This window comes from Mobula hypostoma, chromosome 5 (assembly GCF_963921235.1).
Source record: "Mobula hypostoma chromosome 5, sMobHyp1.1, whole genome shotgun sequence".
NCBI classification, from domain to species: domain Eukaryota; kingdom Metazoa; phylum Chordata; class Chondrichthyes; order Myliobatiformes; family Myliobatidae; genus Mobula; species Mobula hypostoma.
In genome coordinates this window covers 165,878,355-165,901,216 of record NC_086101.1, presented here as the reverse complement: position 1 = coordinate 165,901,216, position 22,862 = coordinate 165,878,355, and the positions used below count along the sequence as shown (strand labels likewise).

The 22,862-nt window shown below is 40.3% G+C and overlaps 1 protein-coding gene across 2 annotated transcripts in view; it reads right to left on the bottom strand.

Moving 5' to 3' along the window:
- Nucleotides 1-4,261: 4,261 nt before the first annotated feature.
- Nucleotides 4,262-22,862, bottom strand: part of cmya5 (cardiomyopathy associated 5) — a 112,596-nt gene continuing 93,995 nt past the window's right edge. The window contains exons 13-14 of one of the 2 annotated variants that reach the window (XM_063049332.1): nucleotides 12,571-12,744; nucleotides 4,262-8,270 (exon numbers count right to left, since the gene is read on the bottom strand). In XM_063049332.1, the coding sequence (XP_062905402.1) occupies nucleotides 8,012-8,270; nucleotides 12,571-12,744 (433 nt within the window). In that variant the 3' untranslated portion in view covers nucleotides 4,262-8,011. The remainder of the gene's footprint in view (nucleotides 8,271-12,570; nucleotides 12,745-22,862) is intronic. The other variant, XM_063049333.1, reaches the window with a different exon arrangement.

Genomic DNA, 22,862 nt, shown 5'->3' with positions numbered 1-22,862 from the left:
TAAAATGATGACATCTACTAGCATTTGTTGCAATTAAAATCAGCATAACTGTGCAAAACAAGAGCAAGAGGAAAGACCTAAGATACATGATGATCAGTGAACATTGCATTATGATAAATAAACCGTTTTGCTGCCCTTCCTCACCACTTCAAACTTTCTTCTATTTTCTGACAGTGCAAAAGAGGTTACCCAGGAGACGGATGAAGGCAAGGTGGCAGATGTTCTCTCTATATTAAGGGTATTAACAGGGTCTTTAATGGGATATTTAAAGTGGAAGTTGACAGGTTCTTGTTAGGCTGTGAAAGGTTATGGGGAGAAGGCAGGAGAATAGGGTTGAGAGGAATAATAAATCACCCATAGTGGAAAGGTTAAGCAGTCTCGATGGGCCAAACTGCTTCTATGTCTTACGGTTGGCTGGTCCAGGTGATCCAGAGCATATTTTCAGATTGGTTCTGGAATTTTCTGGGTGCTAGGAGGTTGAGGGTAATGGTGGAAGGACGTTTCTGTGAATGGAAATGTGAGATAAGTGGTATCTGCAGGGATTGCTGTTGGGATCTTTTTTGTTCATGATATATATATGTATATATAAATGATTTGGATATGAAAGTAATACTGCAGACCACATGAGAATTCATAGAGCCATATTCAGCAGAAAAAGGTTGTTTAAAGATACAACATGACATAGATCAGCTGGAAAATTGGGTGGTGTGGGAACAGATGGAATTTAATCCAGGCAAGTCAGAGGTTACAGATAGGACATACAAAGTAAATGCCAGAGACCTTAGGAGCATTGATCTACAGAGAGACCTTGAGATGCAAGCCCATAACTCCAGGGAAGTGGCAATACAAGTGTGTAGGGTAGTGGAAAGCACATGCTTGCCTACAGAGGTTGCGTAACTGAGCAGAAGATTGGGCCTTCACTCTCCTTTTGTTGTTCATTAGTGATGAGTTCTGAGTTCTCCCATCCCCCTGTACAATCAAAGCAGCTGCGACCCAGTGCTTTCAGTGCCTCGTGAATTGTCAAAGAAAGCTGCCTACACACAAAATAGCAGTAAAAAATATTGGTTAGTCCACACTTGGAATATTATGTACAGTTCTGGTCACCGCACTACAAGCAAGACGTACTAGGAATGGAGAGAGTGCAGAGGAGATTTACCAGGATGTAGCCTGGAATAGAGGGCTTTTAATACAAGGAGGGGTTAGGCAGGCTAAGCTTATATTCAGCTCGGAGTGATCCTATAGAGATTTACAAAATTATGAGGGCACAGATAGGATAAATAGTCCTAACTTTCTTCCGAAGGTAGGATAATATAAATTTAGAGGGTACAGGTTTAAGACGAGAGGGGAGAAATTTAAAGGAAATCTAAGGAGAAAGTTTTTCACACAGAGGGTGTTGGATACCTGAAACAAGCTGCTGGAAGAGGGAGTGAGGCAGACAATATTACATTGTTCATAAGGAAGGATATAGGCAAATGCGATTAGTGTTCATAAGCATCACAATTAGTCTGGAGGGGTTTAGTCATAAAGACGTGCTTCTGTGCTACATGTTGCTACTTTACTAGGATTTTATGAAAGCATGACTTGATACTTTTCAATACAAACAAAATATTTAATGACAGCTTGTGAATTTATAGTAACCACTGTCTAAAGATCCTCCACACCCTTCACCTCACACGCAACTAACAATACATTATCCAGATCCAGATTTAGGAAAAGATGGATGAACATGATAACAGTTGAAATGATAAATTTATCCCTTAGTCTTGTGACAAACATGAACAGATTAGCACCCTCTGGATTGATGATCACATTGTGGATCTTAAACATTTAGCTTTGAAAGCATATTAAAAGCAAAATCTGTAAGGTATATCTGGTTTTAAAATATTTTACAGATAAAATAAGCAAATTGAGTCGATGTTGCAATAACTGGAACAGAATTAACATAAATTACACTTGCAGAGTGTCTGTAATCTAGGATCCTGCATGTTGTATCACATGTGATGCATGTGAATATATTGATTTATTTAAAAATGAGATTTCAATAGATTGCAAATTAAAATTAGCTTCATGTTCAAGGGAAGGTTGAGGACTTTCAGAAAATGATGCATAGAAAAATTGTTAATAAAGTGAACAATGTTATTATGACACAAAAGGCTGCAGATGCAGGGATCTGGGCAAAATCAGACTGCTTGGAGGGACTCAATGAGTCAGAAAGCATCTGTGGAGGAGAGGGGTAGTTGCCATTTCAGGAGTGCAAAGGGGAAATAGCTGTTAGTTAAGGAGGTGGAAATCAATGCAGGTGAAGAGAGGTTATTGTGCAGGTGGATCCCAGTGAAGAGAGGATCATGGGCAGATAGATCCAGGTAGAGGAGGAAAGGGTGGAGACAGCAACAAAGCTAGGAAGTAATTAAGAGAGACAACAAAATGGTGGAATATAGAGAGTGAAACCAGGGAAAAGGGACACTGGGCAAATGGGAACAGTGGAGGACTGAATGTGATAAGGAACTAAGTGGATAGATTATGTGGGTGATAAGCAAATGGAGCCTGGGGTGGGGGGTCGGGGGAATAAATTCACCCATGTTTTGTTGATAGTTTAGCACTGAGAACTTAATATTGGAGAAATGAAATTGAATTTGCCAATTTTTATGGAAATGCATCCGTTTCCAAATGGCCAACATTGGGAGTGAATGATTCAGTGAGCATGATTGAAATAGCTCTCTGGAATTCCCACATTACTAGTTAAGGACTGGTAAGCAGACTGATTAAGTTGGCATCATGCTTGCATCACTGGTTATCTCAGTCATCAGCAGGCCCAGGGTTTTGGTCATTAGCACTGCTTTTGCTAGCGATTCCATTACTTCATCTGCGCTGGTAAAATACATTGCACCTCCCTTCATACTGACCTCCAGAATTCCACTGCCACAAGTTCTAAAAGAAAAACAATGGGCAGATATATGACACAATGTTGGAGAGAGGGATGTCGAAACACTGTATATACTGAAATCTTGAAAGCCATCTACCAATTAAAACTTCACTTCTCTCATGACTGGTGTAATAAATAGAATGAGTTATAATTTTCAGTTAGGTTCTAAGTTACTAGTAAATCCCATGTGCTAGCCTTTCCTGAAGCAACTACTCAAAATATTTTCAATGTACCTGCAGATGTATTAAAGAAACAACTCCAATCACAGGGTGGTCTAAGTCTTTATTTCTCAGTCTCTCTCCCACTCGACCCTGTATTTGATCTGTTATATCATTTCAGTGAAGTCTAACATAAGCTCACGAAGCAATATTTCATTTTCTCAGTAAGTACCTTACAACCCTAGAACAACATTAAATTGAACCAGTTCAGAGAACTAGCTTTTCCAGCCTGTAACGGACTAGCCAATAGTAACAATAGGTCTTCAATCTGCAAAATTAACTCCATTGTTCAGGGTGCTGACCTGCTCGTTAATTCCAACGTTCCCTTTTGCATCTGGTTAGCTTCAACTACATTGCTCTATCTCTCACAGTTTCACCATAATTGTTCTATCTCTTAGTTTTACTATAGTTGTTCTCTCTCTCAGTGTTTCAGTATTGAGTTGTCTCTCCTCTATCCCCAGTCACCTTTTTCTTTTTATTTCTCCAGATGGGGTAGATCATCTTTCTTTGTTGCCTTCTTCTCTCAGCTGGCACAACTAGTTCATTCATTCTTTCTCTTGATCTTTGCCTTTTCACAGACGCCCTCCCCCACACCCACAGAACACAAAATTTTCTTTCCCAGTTTTGACGAAGGTTGTTGACCTGTATAAATGCTGTTATAGTACCATTGATCACTGATAGGGGTTCAATTCCTGCTGCTGTCTGTAAGGAGTTTGTACTTCTTCCCATGACTGTGTGGGTTTCCTTCCATATTCCAAAGACGTACAGAGACGGCTAGTGAGATGTGGACATACTGTGTTGCCGCTGGAAGCGTGGTGACACTTACGGGCTGCCTAGCACAATCCTTGCTAATTTGATTTGACGAAAACAACACATTTTGCTCTATGCTTCAATATTTTGATGTAAAAATAAAGCTAATCTTCAATCTTTAACTCTGTGTCTCTATCTAAACTCGTTGCCTGATCTTTTTACTAATTCCAGACCATTTTCCATGTGTAAAAACCAAATTTAGTTTGCTATATTTCAATTAACACTCAGTTACAAACAAAATAAAGACACCATATTTTTGAAACTTAAACCACTTTACTGTTTATATATGTAAATAGCATAATTTACAGTAATCAAAGAGAACAGCTTACATTTCTTTCTAGAAAGGCAAAAGGAAAGTATATCCAGTCATTTGCACACATGGTTTATTATCAACTGGAAGTTCATTATCCAAATCCTTAACAATCTGTGTAAACTTTATGCCAGGAGCCAAAAGAGATCTTATTTTGTGAGAATAAGTTCAGATTCATGATCTCTATAAACAATCAAAGATCGATTCAGAACACTTACCGTTAAGGTTTCTTTCAGTAAGGAGCTGCCCTGCACCTCACTTGACTTAATTTTTATGGTGAATTAGAGGCGCTGATATGTTTCAAAGGCCCAATTTATGTTGCAATCTTAGAACGGAGATGAAGGGATAGTTGGTGAATAACGCAATGGAGCCATTATCAATATAAATTGTTTATAATTATCTCCTACATATTTTCTATTAGCTGCATTGTTGTATTTATGATGCCAGAATTTAAAAATTTCATCAGTATAGATGTTGTTCCTTTTTGCGCCCTGTGGTGCATTGGGCCGTTTCCGTAATATTTGTCTGCTTTTTATGAGACTGAGTTGCTAGCTTGACCCTCAACACAAGCAGGGATGGAAAGTGTGCAAGGAACCGATCGGATTTGAACCCGGGATGATCCTCCTCAAAGTCCAGTGTGGATGTCACTACACCACCAGCCAGCCAGTATAGATGTTGCCACATCTGTTTTCTCTTGACTTTTAGGCAATTATATAAAGGCTAAAACTAAAGTTTAATATCTTTTCATTCCTGTGCTAGAAAAAAAAATTTAAAGATTTTCTATGATAATTTAATGAAATTATCCATTAATCTTTCTCTCTATAACAACATTCTCAGATTCCTCCTGGCATTTGATATAACACAGAGTGTTTATAATACCCACATTAAGGGGTATTGTCAGCTCAATAGGGTTTTTTTTAGCTGCAATGCATAGCATTGACATATGACTACTTTCAGCTTCATTTTTATGAAATAAAATATAAATTAAAATAAATAAATTCATAGCAGAAAACACAATTGATAGTTAATCACCTAACAATTTATTGCACCTTCTAAGAACAGTGTTTTTAAATGTATTCTTTCACATGATGTGTACATCATTGGCGACACCAGTGTTTATTGTCCATCCCTAGGCGCCTCTGATTGGTTGAGATAGTAATGACTCAGCACAATGTTTGATCTCAGTCATGCGAAGGCCAGACCAAAATAAGGATGGTGGATTTCCTCTGAATGACACAGGTGAACCAGATGAGTTTTACAACAATCCAGTAGTTTCAAAAGCCCACAATTACCAAGACTAGCATATTTTAATAAAAATAGACCCCAGGTTTATTTAATTAATTGATTTAAATTCTTGATTAGCCAAAGTGTCTTTTGAACTTATTTCACTAGATCAATGGCATTGAAACTTGGCAGCTAATCCAGTAATTGAATTAATATGATATCTTATATTTAATTCAGACACTTACAAAACTAGTCCTATAATACTCCCCATCACAATATTCTTTCATTAAACCTCAAAAAATTCTTAGTAAGAGCTGTACAAGCCTTTTATCACAAATGAAAAGTGGATCAGTAAAATCTTTTCAGCCATTCTATCTTATCCATTCAGAAAAAGAAACCTCATCACAGCACCTAACACACAGTGGAAGAATCATAAGGTTGTTTGCCTCCATTATTTTTCTAATATCCATTTCATAGTAAGTCCTAAACATAATTTAATAGTTTCTATTAATCAAGGTCTCAGATTCCAGGGATTAGCCTTATGATTTTCCTGCAAGGTTAGATAATCTGTTTTGTGAATTGCTGGCATTAATGGGCATAACCGGAAATTTGAATATAAGAAGCTCACTCCTCTCTTTCCGAAATTCATTTTAGTTGAAGTCGTCGTTTCCCTCCATAGATGATTTCAATGGCACCAACTTTCCGAGGTGGAGTATAACATGTTATCATTACTATAAAGCTGGCTCATGGATAAATTTACAGGGTGTCTCACCAAAACAGCAGAATTTTAGTATGACATCATTTTACATACTTCCATGGCCTTTAAACTGTTTTATTTGCCTTCCTAACCTACAAAACCAGCCCAGATTATCTTAATTTACATAAAAGGTTCAATTAAACTAAAAGGATTGAAAAGTACTGAAACCTACAATTGTCTTTGCCTCTGACAGACAATAACCGCAGTTTCACAGAATCAAAAAATAGCTTTCATTTGCCTACTTGATGACAAGAAATTCATGCCAATGCAAAAAAAGGTATGATTTCCATTCATGAGTTGAAATTAACAGTAATATAAAGTACCCGTACATACCACAAACATGGTAAGATATGTTAACAGCTCCCTCTCTGACTGGTAAATTTCATATCAAACTGTCCTGTATGACATGCCACTTTTTTTAAAAAAAGAGTATCCACAATAGAGCATGTTAAGTATCAGTTTGGCTTGTGTAAAAATGCAATTGTTTTAATTTTCAAATATATCAATTAATTAAAGCAATACAAAACGTTCCTGCAAGAAAAAAATATTCTTGTGTGTCACATATATTACATAACAATACATAAAACAAGCATGTTGCTGTCAAACCTCAAAAGCTGTCTATGTAAGAATACTATTTTAAAGTAATTCTCTGGGGGATTGGACTGGACAAATTTATCACAAAGGAGCATAAGTCGAACCTCAAGAAATTTGGAATTTTCAAGGGAGTCTGGTTAATAGGCAACCTCTATTAGGCATTGCTGTAGTTGTGTTGTCGATGTTCTAACTACTGCATGATCAGGGCTCTTGTCATGACTTTCAATGTCATAATTTTGAATTTCACTGAGATTATTTCCCAAACATCTTCCAAATCTACAAAGAAGGTATATCCAGCAGAATGATAAAATAGACAATTAAACCACAGTATGTATGATTATTTATATCCAATTCTATATTATCAGAACTTATATTTTGATTTGCACAGGTCTACAACAAAAATGGTTGCAGTGTGAAAAGACAACCTTTTATGTAAATCAACACATGATAAATAATTTGGAATATCATTAAAAAAAAACCCAGACAGCAGTGTTATTTTAACAAACATGCAGTATCAGGGATATGCTACGGGTAGATATCAAACAATATCTGAAGATATTTTTCACCCTTTAGTAAGCATGATGAATATCAAAACATCATTTAATGCACATTTTAAAATCCCTAAAATTATTTAGCTCTTAAGCACAACCATTTGGGCACACTCATTGGGTTGAATGGCTTAATTCTGCTCCTCTGTCTATGGTCTATGGTTTGTCAATTGAATATATTTAATGGATTAAACTGGGGGATTTTTTTCAATAAATTCCAAAGAAGGACTCCACTGAAACTGAATGATCACCATCTTTCTACTTTTTTTTAATGATATCATAAAAACTTAGAGAATGTTATCCAACCAGCTTCAACATAAGGAAATAACACTAAGAAATAGCAATTCCCATGCAACGGTGTCCATTGTTGATTGGATCTACTGGAAGCTTCATTGTACTGTGAATAAAATGGAACATATTTCTCTTCTAAATTATTTCAGCATCTTTAATGATACAGTGGAGCTGAACTGTGGATAATCCTTCACAATGAGTTAAGAATACGTTGAATTTGTTGAGACAGATATAGCTGCTTCTTTTGTGTATCAGGATAAGTTTGGGATGTGAAAATCAAAGATTACAACAGTTGAAAGACTTGGACAACTGAAGTCTCTGATAGCATGAAAATGTTTAGCACTTGCTGCATTTAGCAAACTTTGGTAATTCAATTCCTGTACACAAAGACAGAAATCCAGGCTTCTCAACTACAAAGGCTGGGCAGATGAAATCAGTGAATTGGTGCTTGAAGGTATGAAGTAACTGTCTGTTGTGGGCATTGAAGAACGACAATTGGCCACTGTCACAGTCCACAAAAACACCAACGCTTGTTGGGAATTCTGTGAGAAGGACATCATGTAATGTACTGTTGTGAAGAAATTCGTATCTATGCCTATTTAGAAAAACAAGAATGTTAATAAGGTAACAAAATGAATGCAACGACAAGATAAAATTAAGCAACAAGCTCAAAGAATATGTTCGGTGTTCACATCAATTATTATGATCTCATCAACCAACTCAAAACAAAATTCAACCACTGAATGTCAATCAATGTTTGCAACAAAACAATGTTTTTCAGTTAAGAGGTTTTGCTGCACGGAAACCAACTGAGATCAGTCAAATTACTGTAATCACAATTTTAGAAAAACGGCCCTTAAGTCCATTAGAAAAGGCTCTGTGTGACAGCGATCCTACCTGATTACACGATTAAAGTTGAAGTAGTATGTATGTACGAAGCTGCACTGAGGTAATGAACCATTGAATACCTTACTGCAATGGACAGCCAGCCAAATCATCATTAGTGATCCCTCAGACACGAGGAAATCTGCAGATGCTGGAATTTCAAGCAACACACATAAAAGTTGCTGGTGAACGCAGCAGATCAGGCAGCATCCCTAGGAAGAGGTACAGTTGACGTTTCGGGCCGCGACCCTTCGTCAGGACTAACTGAAAGAAGAGCTAGTGAGACTCTTACTAGCTCTTCTTTCAGTTAGTCCTGACGAAGGGTCTCGGCCTAAAACATCGACTGTACCTCTTCCTAGAGATGCTGCCTGACCTGCTGCGTTCACCAGCAACTTTTATGTTAGTGATCCCTCGGGTATTGATCATCAGTGATCCTTCGAGTGTTTGTCATTAGTGATCCCTCGAATATTAATCACCGATGGTCCACTCAAGGTGACCAGTAGAGTTCCGCAGGGATCTGTTCTGGGACCCCCCACTTTGAGATTTTTATAAATGGCCTAGATGAAGAAGTAGAAGAATGGGTTAGTAAGTTTGCTGATGACACAAAGGTTGGGAGTGTTATCAATAGTCTGGAGAGTTGTCAAAGGTTCCAGCGGGACAGCAATAACATGCAAAACTGGGCTGAGAAGTGACAGATGGAGTTCAACCCGGATAAGTGTGAAGTGGTTCATTTCAGTAGGTCATATTTTGAAGACAGAATATAATATTAATGGTAAGACTCTTGGCAGTGTGGAGGATCAGAGAGATCTTGGAGTCCATGTCCAAAGGACACTCAAAGCTGCTGCGCAGGTTGACAGTGTTGTTAGGAAGTTGTATGGTGTGTTGGCCTTCATCATCCATGGGATTGAGTTCAAGAGCCATGAGGTAATGTTACAGCTATACAACACCTTGGTTCGACTCCACTTGGAGTACTGTGTTCAGTTCTGGTCACCTCACTACAGGAAGGATGTGGATGCTATAGAGACAGTGCAGAGATTTACAAGGATGTTGCCTGGATTAGGGTGCCTTATGAGAATAGGGTGAGTGAACTTGGCCTTTTCTCCTTGGAGTGACGGAGGATGAGAGGTGACCTGATAGAGGTGCATAAAATGATGAGGGGCATTGATCGTGTAGATAGCCAGAGGTTTTTTCCCAGGGCTGATATGGCTAACATCAGGGGGTATAGTTTTAAGGTGCTTGGAAGTAGGTACTGAGGGGATGTCAGGGGTAATTTTTTACACAGAACGTGGTGGGTGTGTGGGATGCACTGCCAGTGAAGGTGGAGAGCCGGATACAATAGGGTATTTTAAGGACGTCTTAGATAGGTACATGGAGCTTAGAAAAATAGAGGACTGTGCGCTAGGAAAATTCTAGGCTGCTTCTAGAGTAGGTTACATGGTCGGCACAGCATTGTGGGCCGAAGGGCCTGTACTGTGCTGTAGATTTCTATGTTTCTATGTTTAAAACTCTCAATAATGTAACCACTACCAACTTTACAAATTGGTTCAAACCGGTGATGTACTATTGGCCTGATGTGCACAAGCACCACTTAAATGAACCATGCAACCAGAAGAGAGTTGGATTTGATTGCTGGTGTCTGCTGGTTTTAACTGATCTTTGCAAAGAAGCGAGGAAGACTTCTGCAATTGGATTTATGTAACTAGTGCATAAATCACTCATCGTTCCTGCTCGTGATCGTGAACTTTCTGCTAGAGGGTGAATATCGACACGTGGGATGGCCGAGTATCCAACTTGGCTGTGAGTTTTCCCTTCCAAGCACAGCTGGAGCTAAGGAATTAGCTGCACATGTGAGCAGCTGATCAAGCTGGCTGTTGCTATGACTTGATAGATGCATATCGCTTTAGCGGATGTGTTAACCTGCTCAGAATCAGTAATATAGTAAATGATTGTATCACCTATGGAGCTCCTGAGCATAGAGTCAATGGAGCACTACAGCAAGGAAACAGGCCCTTTGGCCCATCTAATCCATGCTGAGCTATTAATCTGCCTAGTCCCATTGACCTACACCCGGACCATAGCCCTCCATACCCCTCCCATCCATGGGCTTATACAAACTTCTCGTAAATGCTGAAATAGAACCACTTAGAAGCACATGCATCACTTCTGCTGGCAGCTCATTCTACACTCTCATCATTATCTGAGTAAAGATGTTCCCTCTCATGTTCTCCTTAAACATTTCACCTTTCACCCTTAGCCCATGACCTCTAGTTCTAGTCTCACCCGACCTCAGTGGAAGAAGCCTGGTCGCATTTATCCCAACTATACCCCTTATAATTTTCTATACCTAACAGATGCACCTATATCAAGCAGCAAAATAATATAGTTAACTATAATGTTAAATGCAATCTTAAGATATTAAGACCTAAGCAGAATTTAATGCATTATGTTTTACATTAGCTGAGAAAGGAATGAGCTTGTAGGACAAAATTTTCACCCCATATGATTTAAAACCAAATCTTTTTAATGCTATTTCATGTTTCATGTTGGAAATCTACTTTATCCATGCTTGCAAATACAGTAGGCTCAGGGTCTTCTGCTGCTGTAGCCCATCCACTTCAAGATCTGATGTGTTGTGCATTCGGAGATGTTCTTCTGTGCACCACTGTTGTAACACATGGTTATTTGAGTTACTTGAACTAGTCTGGCCATTAATTCTCCTTTGACCTCTTTCATTTACAAGACATTTTCACTCACAGAACTGCTGTTCACTGGATATTTTTTGTTTATCGCACAATTCTATGTAAACTAGAATGTTATGCATAAAAATCCCAAGAGATTAGCAGTTTCTGAGATACTCAAGCCACCCGGTCTGGCAGCAAAAATCATTCCACAGCCTAACTCACTTAGATCAGATTCCTTCTCCATTCTGATATTTGGCCTGAACAACAAATAAACCTCTTGACCATGTCTGCATGCTTTTATGCCTTGAGTTGCTGCCATATGATGGCTAATTAGATATTTGGATTAACAAGGTGTAGAGGTGTACATAATAAAGTAGCCACTGGGTGTACAGTATATTACTTCTCCAACACAACACATCTGCATTCCCATGATCTTCTGTACTGGCCACAAAAGCCCCATGTGAGATTAATCAACACTACTTTTATGTGGAAGTTTCATCTAAGCTTAATTCCTCCATTTGGAATCGGGCTGTCACCTGTCCTGGGCCCAGCACACAAGTGCAATAACGAAGAAAGCAAGGCAGCACTCCACTTCCTTAGGAGTTTGTACAGATTCGGCATGAGATCTAAAACTCTGACCAACTTCTATAGATGTGTGGTGGAGAGAGTACTATATGCTGACTATCTGCATCACAGCCTGATATGAAAACACCAATGCCCTGGAATGGAAAATCCTACAAAATGTAGTGGATATAGCCCAGTCCATCATGGGTAAAGGCCTCCCCATCATTGAGCACATCTACAGGAAGCGTTGTCACAGGAAAGCAGCATCCATTATCAAGGACCCCCACTACCCAGGACATGCTCTCTTCTCACTTCTGTCATCAAGGAGGCACAGGAACCTTAGGACTCATACCACTAGGTTCAGGAACAATTATTACCCCTCAACAATCAGGCTCTTAAACCAAGGGGGGGGGGAACTTCATTCAACTTCACTTGCCCATCATTCAAACGTTCCCACAACCCATGGTCTCACTTTCAAGGACTCTTCATCTCATGTTCTCTATATTTATTGCTTATTTGTTACAATTATTTCCTCCTTTTGTATTTGCATAGTTTGTTGACTTTTGCACGCTGGCTGAACGCCCAAGTTGGTGCGGTCTCTCACTAACTCTGTTACGGTTGTTATTCATTTATCCAGTATACTGCAAGAAAATGGATCTCAGGGTTGTATACGGTGACATACATGTACTTTGATAATAAATTTACTTTGAAGTAGAATAGCCCCTGAATCCCACTATTGTGTAGTAAATAAAAGACAACTCATACCCTGCTGCAGTTGCATAATATCGCATGCACCACGATTTGTTACTTCTCCCCAATGAACAGCTTCTTGTGCTGAGGTATGTTACTCCAATCCTGTAGGCTTCACACCGGTCAACTGTTACTTCCCAGTAGTGTTGACCCCGAGGAGGCAAAGTTTCTCCAAGAACAGAACGGCACCTGCGGAGAGAGAGTGGTCACACAGAGATAATAATTTACAGGATAGCAATACGATCCACATGACAAACCTGCACTATCTTTGTTGCCTATTATAACTGGGAGACTGATTCAGATCACTGGCGAAAACAATTTCTCCCTCAATGTCACAAAAACAAAGGAGCTGGTTGTGGATTACAGGAGGAATGGAGATGGGCTAACCCCTATCAATGGATCTGGGGTTGAGAGAGTAAACAGCTTCAAGTTCACATCACCGAGGACCTCATGTGGTCCGTACACACCAGCTGTGTGGTGAAAAAGCCAAAACAGTGCCTCTTTCACCTCAGACGGTTGAGGAAGTTCGGTATGGGCCCCCAAGTCCTAAGAACTTTCTACAGGGGCACAAATGAGAGCATTCTGACTGGCTGCATCACTGCCTGGTATGAGAACTGTACCTCCCTTAATCGCAGGATTCTGCAGAGAGTGGTACGGACAGCCCAGCGCATCTGTAGTTGTGAACTTCCCATGATTCAGGACATTTACAAGGACAGGTGTGAAAAAAGGGCCTGAAGGATCATTGGGGACCCAAGTCATTCCAACCACAGTCTATTCCAGTTGCTACCATCTGGGAAACAGTACCACAGCATAAGAGCCAGGACCAACAAGCTCCAGGACAGCTTCTTCCACCAGGCCATCAGACTGATGAACTCATGCTGATTTGAGGGTACTCTATATTACATTGACTGTTTTATTATTATAAATGATTATAAATTACTATGATTGCATATGGCACATTTAGATGGAGACCTAACATAAAGATTTTTACTTCTCATGTATGTGAAGGATGTAAGAAATAAAGCCAATTCAATTCAGTTCTACACAGGAGCAGTTCACCGAGGTGACACCAATGATTTTAATGTATTGACTGTATGTTAAAAATGACACGTGTAATCAAAGATTAGGATAGACAGTAAATTGGCTGAGTTTGGATTCCTAATATCATGTGGAAAGAATTTTGATGAACACCTTGAGTATTGTCAGCATTTTTATTCCTTGGTTCTATGTTCTTGTCTCCAGAGAAAACACAACCAATCTACGGCCATCCTTAACAAATCGTTCCACTGAGGGCTTTGTAGCCAAGAACAAGACCATTGCACCGTGTGGTGGGAATTGCTGATCCTATTCCTCTAATGTCAGGGCTCTTTCACTGTTCGTTTCTGAATGACCCTTTGTGCTATCGTCCTCACCCAGATCCCCCACCCAATGATAGAGTTATACATCATGGAAAGAGGCCTTTCGCCCCTACTGGTCCATGACACCCAGCTCAAATAGCCCCCTTTGCCCGCTTTTGACCCACATTTCTCTAAAACTGTCCTATCCATATTCCTGTCCACAGGATTATAAATGTTGTTAATACACCGGCCTCAACCACTTTCTCTGGCAACTCATTCCATGTATGGAATTCCGTATCATTTCATAAATATTCCATTCCCCACCATCAAATGTAAGACAGCCTGATAACAATGTAAATAATACTACCCTTCCCTTCCAAATGCCAGAAATTCTGCCAACTGCCTACTCAGTTTTAAATTTATAACAAACATCATGAATGCAGGCAAAGCTAGAAGGCACTGCAGATGGTAATGTTATTAAAGATTGTGAAGCCTGAGACCAAGTTCCAGCACAGAAGTTCCAAGTGTGCACTAGGTGCAGGTCATCAAATGCATCCCCCACCCATCTACTAATCCAATGCTGGCATCAACTCAGCCTTTGTGCTACGTTGTCTCCCACAGCCCTCAGTTCTTCAACCTTGAAAATATTTAACCTTAAATACATCTCATGATCTGGCTTTGACCACCCTCCAGACCATGGAATTCAAAACTACCTCAGAATAATTTAGGGTTTTAATTACAACAAGTACCGTGAACTTACTTTATTATCTCAAAAATATATCTGCTTTCTTCATGTCCTTTAAAAAACAAAACATAGTGTCCTTACTTGGTCTGACTTATACAAGACTACAAACAGATAGCTCTGTGGTTAACTCTCAGCTGACCTCTGAAGTGGTCCAGGCAGCCTGTTATGTTTGGTAACGGGAGTCCAAAATGCAGGTCTAACTTTGAGTTTACTTTAAGCGAGGTGCACACGTATTACGTGATAGATAGAAGGATAGAGAGATACTTTATTGATCCCAGAAGAAATTACAGTGTCACAGTAGCATTACAAGTGCACAGGTATACAAATATTAGAAGAGAAGTGAGAAAGAATAAAAAAAAATAAGTTACCTCCAACAGTCTAACAGGAGGTGGTTATCACTTCCCTGGCTATAGATTGACTCTAAGAATGTAGAGTGATCTCATGTAGCGCTCTTTGGAGCAGCACAGTTATCTTAGTCTATTACTAAAAGTGCTCCTCTGTTCAGGCAAGGCGGCTTGCAGAGGCTGTGAAACATTGTCCAGAATTGGAAGGATCTTCCTTGGGGTCCTTTGTTCCACCACAGCCTCCATTGTGTCCAGTTTGACTCCTATAACAGAACCAGCCTTTCTAATCAGTTTATTGAGACTGCTGGCATCCTGTGTTAATGCCATTGACCCAGCACACCAAAGCATAGAAGATTGTACTGGTGACAACAGACTGGTAGAACATGTGAAGGAGAGGCCTGTATACTCCAAAGGACCTCAGTCTCCTCAAAAGTAGAGGTGACTCTGGCCCTTCTTGTACACAGCCTCTGTGTTGGTGCTCCACTCAAGTCTGTCACCCAGGTGCACCCCCAAGTACTTGAAGGTTCTCACCACATCCACATCCTCACTCTCACTATCAGGGAGTAGTGCAGGCTTAGTCTCCCTAAAGTCTATCACCATCTCCTTTGTCTTACTAATTTTGAGCTGCAGATGATCCAGCTTGCACCATTTGACAGAGTCCTCCACCAGGGCTCTGTATTCATCCTCCTGTCCCCCCTTTATACACCCAAATATTGCTGAATCATCGGAGGATTTCTGCAGGTCACATGACTCAGTGTTATATTGAAAGTCCGAGGTATACAGGGTAAACAGGGAGGGAGCCAATACAATCCTCTGTGGGGCCCCAGTGCTGCTGATAGTCATGTCTAACACACAGCTCTGAAGCTGCACAGACTGTGGTCTGCCAGTTAGGTAGTCCGTTATCCAGGATACAATGGAAGTGCCAACCTGAAGTGAACTGAGCTTCTCCCCCAGCAATGAGGGCTGCATGGAATTGAAGGCACTTGAGAAATCAAAAAATATGATCCTCTTATCTGCTTATCCAAATGGCTCTGTTCAGCAGGTAGATGACAGCATTGTTGACTCCAATATGCCTCTGGTAGGCAAACTGCAGAGGATCGAGGGCTGATCTGACCAGGAGTTGGAGGTGAGCCAGGAACAGCCTCTCCAGGGACTTCATGATGTGTGAGGTCAGGTCCACTGGACAGTAGTCATTCAAGATTTTCGGTTAGCCTTTCTTGGGTACTGGGACCAAGTATGATGTTCTCCACACAGTCGGGTCCGTTTCCAGGCTGAGACTCAGACAGAAGTCACATTTCGTGATGTCATAATGGCGTGAAGACATATACAATTCACATATATATTTATATATCACCCGTAATTAATTTTTTAAAGGAACCACATAGGACATCCACTGCATAGTGAAGTTTTAAATTGTTCCATTCAGGCCTAAAGATTTAATCACAGTGGAGGATTTCTTACTCTTGTGGAGTTTAACTTCTTTCTTCACTCTGCTTGGCAGATGAGACTTGTGGCTGTGAAACCAATTTCAGGTTTTGGAGCCTCCTCCATGATGACTGTAGGAGTTGACTCGGAGACTGCAGAAATGGTTCTGACAGCTCCAGTGATTTTTATTCTTGTTCTTTTTCCATCTTCTAGTTTGTGAATCCTGATCTTGATCCATGTATTTAGTTCACTGGAGTATTCTCTTATTAATCTTTTTGTTGCTCCCTTTACAATTTGATCTCTCCTCTTGGTAGCCAGGGCATCAAAGGTTATGGTGAGAAGGCAGGAGAGTGGGACTAAATGGGAAAATGGATCAGCTCATGATAAAATGGCGGAGCAGACTCGATGGGCCAAATGGCCGACTTCTGCTCCTTTGTCTTATGGTCTTATGGTTTCCTCATCCACAACATCATCTGATGAATCTTCTATTTTCATATCTTCATTGACTCCTTTCTTCATGGCCTTCCATTCATCCAGCTGGGCTTTGGTCTTGGCATCTACTTTTACAAACAGCTTTTTGTCTCCCATTTGAAGTTCATGTAATAGCCTTAATGATTGCAGAGTAGATTCTAGTTCTTTATTTTCACAAAAGTTAAATGTTTGCAACTTTCCTGAAGCTTCTTGAGCTCTCTTCCAGCTTAAAACCAAACCACATTTCATAAGTAACTGCCCGATAAACATATCAAAGGTTTTCTCAGATATGTTGCCTACAAAAGCAGTTGTAGTCAGACCAATGCTTCCATTACTTTCACAGTTCTTCTGAGCAGCATGGTCCTTCCTTTGTCCAATATTCTTTCCAACCAGAGTACAGAGGTTGACACCAAAATCTGTTTGTGCTCTGTTGGGCAATGTTTCATGGTGTACAGCATGGAGACAGGTGTGGCATCATACAGTACCTTGTTGAATTCACTTTCAGTTGACTTCATTGCAGGGAACATGGGATGCAAATCATGGATGGATCTCCAATCAAGTTGTATTTATCTCAGCCAATCAAGTCCCAACAATGCTGGTCCTCCTGTTTCTATCACATGCAAACTCAATGTGGTTTATTGGTTGTTTCATTTCATTCACACGGATTTCATTCTCATAGGAGTCATCTTTTCTCCAGTATAAGTTCTTAGTTGGATATCTGCAGGCTTCAGTTTAGCATCTTTGAAATGCTGTTCAAAATCATTTTATGGAATGACTGTAACAGCTGAGCCAGTGTCCAATTCTATTTTAATTAATTTGTTGTTCACTTCTGGTGTAAGCCATATTGCATGTCTATTGTTAGTTTTCATATTGAAAATCTAAAGGGTACCCAGTCTTGTATCACTCTCACCATTATCAGATTTTTCATCAATGGCATGCAGATTAGTGCTCTTTTTGCAAACTGCAACTTGACTTATTATCTTTTTCTCCTCTCTGTGCAGTCCATTTGTTTTTGTCTGCCCGACATGATCTTTGTATGTGATCTACTTTGTTGCACTTTCTGTGGGTTTCACCTTAAATCTGTAATTGTTCAGTGTATGAGAGCCCCTGCCACAATGGTAACACAATTTGATTGACCAGGCTGATTTCTGTTTAGACGCTGCAATTTTATTCATGTTCACTTTCATTCCTGAGTGCAACTCAATTGCATCTCTGTCTGTGGTTTCCATTGAAACCGCAATTTCAATTGCTCTTTTAAATGTAAGTTGGGCTTCAGTTAGGATCTGCTTTTGAATGCTTTCTTTTAAGATTCCACAAACTAAATGATCTCTTAGTGTATCATTAAGTCCATTACTGAACTGTAATGCCCAGAACGCTCAGACTATCTCTTCAATTCAGCCACATATGCTGAAATGGAATCATGCTCTTCTTGATTCTGCTTATGAAATCCAAAGCGTTTTGCAATCAAGAATGGCTTCAGTTCTAAGTGTTCCTGCATTACACTGACAATATTACCAAAGCTCATTTCTGCTGGTTTGGTTGGAGCAAACTGTACACCTTTTGCACTTGGAAAAATTGGCACTTGCTTCTCAGTGGCTATTTCAGTTGCTTCAAAAATACTGTTCAGTATACATAAGCCAATTACCAATTGTGTAATCAAACTCGTCAATCTCTTCGATGTAGCCAGCCATTTTTGCTTTTTTTATGATTATTATCATCCAGTACTCACTTTTTACGAATCATCAATTCTTTCATTTATGGCCTTTATTTTCTCTGCATGTGCTGGGCTATGTTTTTTACTCACCGTGATTTTTTTTAGTTCAAACGATTCCCTGCATTTGAACAGGTCTGTACCCATCTTGGGCTCATTTTAAAAATACCCTGTTGCCAATATTATGTTTTTGTAACTTCAAATATTGAAACTAATTCAAAGGTACAAGAGTCCAAAATGTGAGTCTAATTAAGTTTACTTTAAGCAAGGCACACATGCATCATATGTGTATATGTATGTATGTGTGTGTGTATATACACACACACACACACATACACACACATATACACACAAACTGCACTACATTACTTAAATATTAAATACACAACTGCATCAAGTCTCTACAAGGGGTTCAAGCAGGCAACAACTCATCACCCTTTCCTTGGGGAAATTAGGACGAATAATAGTGCTATCTATACTAGTCACATTCTACAGATGAAATTAAATAAAAATCTCCCAGGTCCATTTGAAATAACAGGGATCTTGGCAACTGAAACTTTTGTGACCACTGGTGGTGAGGACTTGGCAGCCGACAGGTTAAACAGTGAGTTGGATGGATGAGCTGAATGACATAGGGCAGGGAATAAACAGCAGGGCTTTGCAAAGCCTGCAGCTAATGGACAATGGAGCATGAAATGCTATAAAACAGAGTTGGGGGTTTCAGCAGGAGTAAAACTGTTACACAGGTAGGGTGAAATGAGCTAACAAATGTGATTCTTTATGCATTTTATTCAGTACCTTATTTAAATTTGGACCATAAACACAAGGGATTCTGCAGATGCTGGAAATTCAATTTAAATTTGGGCCATAAACACAAGAGATTCTGCAGATGCTGGAAATTGAAAAGCAACACACACAAACTGCAGGAGGAACAAACAGTCGATGTTTCAGGCTGAGACCCTTCTTCAGGACTGGAAAGGAAGAAGGGAATATGCCAGAATAAAAAGATAAGGGAAGGGCAAAGAGGACAGCTAGATGAGATAAGTGAAGCCAGGTGAGTAGGAAAGGTAAAGGGCTGGAGAGGAAGGAATCAGATTGTGAGGAGAGTGGACCATAGGAGAAAGGGAAGGAGGAGGGGCAACTGGAGGTGCGGAAGGGGGTGTTAGATAGGCAGGTGAGAAAGAGGTAAGAGGCCAAAGTTGGCAATAGAAGAAGAGGGGAGATAGAGGGAATTTTTTTTCACCGGAAGAAACTGATATTCATGCCATCAGTTGGAGGTTACTCAGACAGAATATAAGGTGTTGGTACATGGACCAACATGTCAAAAAGGGTATGGGAATTGGAACTAAAATGTTTGGCCACCAGGAAGTTCCGCTTTCGGTGAATGCAGCAGAGGTGCTCGATGAAGCATTACTCCAATTTATGTTGGGTCTCAGCTATGTAGAGACTGCATCGGGAGCACCGGACACCATAGACAACCCCAGCAGGTGAAGTGTTGCCTCACCTGGAAAGACTGTTTGTCCCCTGAATGGACGTGAGGGAGGAGGTGAATGGGCAAGTGTAACACTTTGGCTGCTTGAAGGGATAAGTGCTGGGAGGGAGATTAGTAGGTGGGGACAAATGGACAAGGGAATCACAGAGGGAGTGGAAAGCAGAGAGTGGTGGCGGGGGGGGGGAGTTGAAGGTAAAGATGTGCTTGGTGATAGGATCCCTTTGGAGATGGCGGACATTCCCTCCGGAGAATGATGTGTTGGATGCGAAAGCTCGTGGGGCGCTAGGTAAGGACAAGAGGGACTCTATCACTGTTAAGGCAGCAGGAAGATGGGGTGAGCGCAGAAGTCCAGGAAATGGAGGAAATGCACTTGAGGGCAGCATCAAAGGCGAAGGAGGGGAAATCCCATTCTTTGAAGAAGGAGAACATTTCTGAAAGGAAAACCTCAGGCAGCATCAAAGGTAGAGGCAAAACCCCGTTCGTTGGGCAGCATCAATGCTGGAGGAGGGTGGAGAACACAAACATAAAATGCTGGAGGAACTCAGTAGGTCAGGCAGCATCATTGGAGGGGAATAAACAGTCCTTCATCAGGACTGGAAGGAAGGAGGAAGAAGCCAGAATAAGAAGGTAGGGAGAAGGGAAGGAGTACAAGTTGGCAGGTGATAGGTGAGGAGGAAGGTATGTGGGTTGGTAGCACTTTATTACTTTATATTTGAATGAATTCTACTTCCATTGAATCTGCATATAATTGAGGAGGTTTTGGAGTGTCTCTACTAAAAGTGGTATCGTTGTGATTTTACTTTGAAGTGAAGAGGAGATGGAGTTGAAATTCAGCTCCAGCCTGAACGAGGCACTAAGGGTGATATACAGTACTTTGACTCAGGTGAATGACTGACCAACTGTTGATGGGAGATTGCTTGTGTTTGAGCTGGGGAGCAGTGTTACAGATGGTGTGAAAGCAACATTACTGAACTTACCAATGTCTACTAGATGGAAGTTAAGCCGCATGCCGACATAGAGTTAATGTGAAATGTGGCCTTTGTTTTCAGTTCACTGTTGCTGCCTGATTCATTGAGCGTTTCCAGTTTATTCTTTTGAGTTTATGTCAGACTTATAGCATCCAGATAATGTAATTATTTTAGTCTGTTTAATGACATTTATTAAACCAATTCAGGCACAGGGCACTTCAGAGAGAAACGGATAGGAAACTACGGAAGAGGTGGAGTTGAGCATTTTAAAAAAGAATTTCATGAAGATGGAGAAAGGGCATGCATCAGAGAAGGATCATTCCTATCCTGATGGCTGTAATATTGCCATGAAGGCAAGGTGAGTGGGTTTAGTGAATTCAGTCAATATACTGGGTGAACCGTATGGGATTATGGGATCGATTGCAAGAACGTGGCAAGAGTGCGTGTGGCCGATTGGTCGTGCAGTGAACTGATGGGGCCTCCTGCGCAGGGAGGGCTCTCTCTTTCCGCGCGGGTTGACGCTCATCTCAGTGGGCCTAGTTCCTCGCTCCCACACTGTCAGTTACCCAGCATGTATTGTGGCTAATATGACTCAGTGAAAACATCAGTCCAACTGCGTGGTTGTCATTCTTGCTCTGCGCATACTTAACACTGAAAATGAGAAGGGAGGGAGGAGTGGGAAGTAAGTAGGCAGAAACCGAGATGAGAATTCAAGGTTAAGATGGAAGGAGAAATTGAGAGGGAATACAGAGTCAGCAGAAAGGTGAGGTGGCTTTGCTTTGCAGCACACAGAACCAGTACAAATGGTATCATAGTTTAGGATTATCATTACTCCCCAGGGTAGTCCTCAAGTGTTAAGCAATACAGACTTGTAATGTCAAATCATATCTGAAAACTGGTGGCTATATCAACTGTGCAGCAGGCACAGTCAGATTTGCATTACTTGTAGTTGAGGGAGTTGAGAAAGAATCACAATCAGGTTTAATATCACTAGCATATGTCATAAAATTTGTTGGTTCATAGCAGGACTACAGTGAAATACATAATATTTTAAAAATTATAAATACAATAAATATACATACTGTATATATAAAATTAAATTAAAGTAGTGTAAAAAGCAAAAAATAGTGAGGTAATGTACATGGGTTCATTGCCAATTCAGAAATCTGAAGGTGGAGGGGAAGAAGCTGCTCATAAAAGATTGGGTGTGTGGCTTCAGGCTCCTGTACGTCCTTCCCTGATGGTAGCAATGAGATAAGGGTATGTTCTGAGTGGTGGGGAATTATTTCATGGATTTTCTAAATCTTTTGCTGGTAATAAAGGTATTAGAAGAAGAGGTCAGGATGAGTTGCAGCAAATTAACAGTGGATATGACATCAATATTTATAATAGATTTGTAACGGATTTCCATTGAAGTTAATAGAACCGAGGCTCAGGAGCAAAATAAAATGTAAATTCACTACTATATGGTGCATCTAGTGGATGAAATTCCAGGCAGCTGTACGTCACTGTTCCTTCTAGTGATTAATTTGACAAGAACTATCCCAAAGAGGAAATTGGAAAGAACCAATCTGCGTGTGTAAGCTTCTAAATTAAGAATACAGTAAATGTAGTGAATCCACAGGTAATGGTTCACAATTCCACTTCTAAAGAGAGGGGAGATTTTCAAAGATAACAGAATGTGGCTCGAATGTTCGCAGGGATAATCAATTGACACAAAATACAGCTTCTGGCAGCAGCTTAAATCACTGCGGGAAAAGTCATATGATTGGCCGACAGATCTCCGTGGATACTGGATACCTTTGATTGAATTA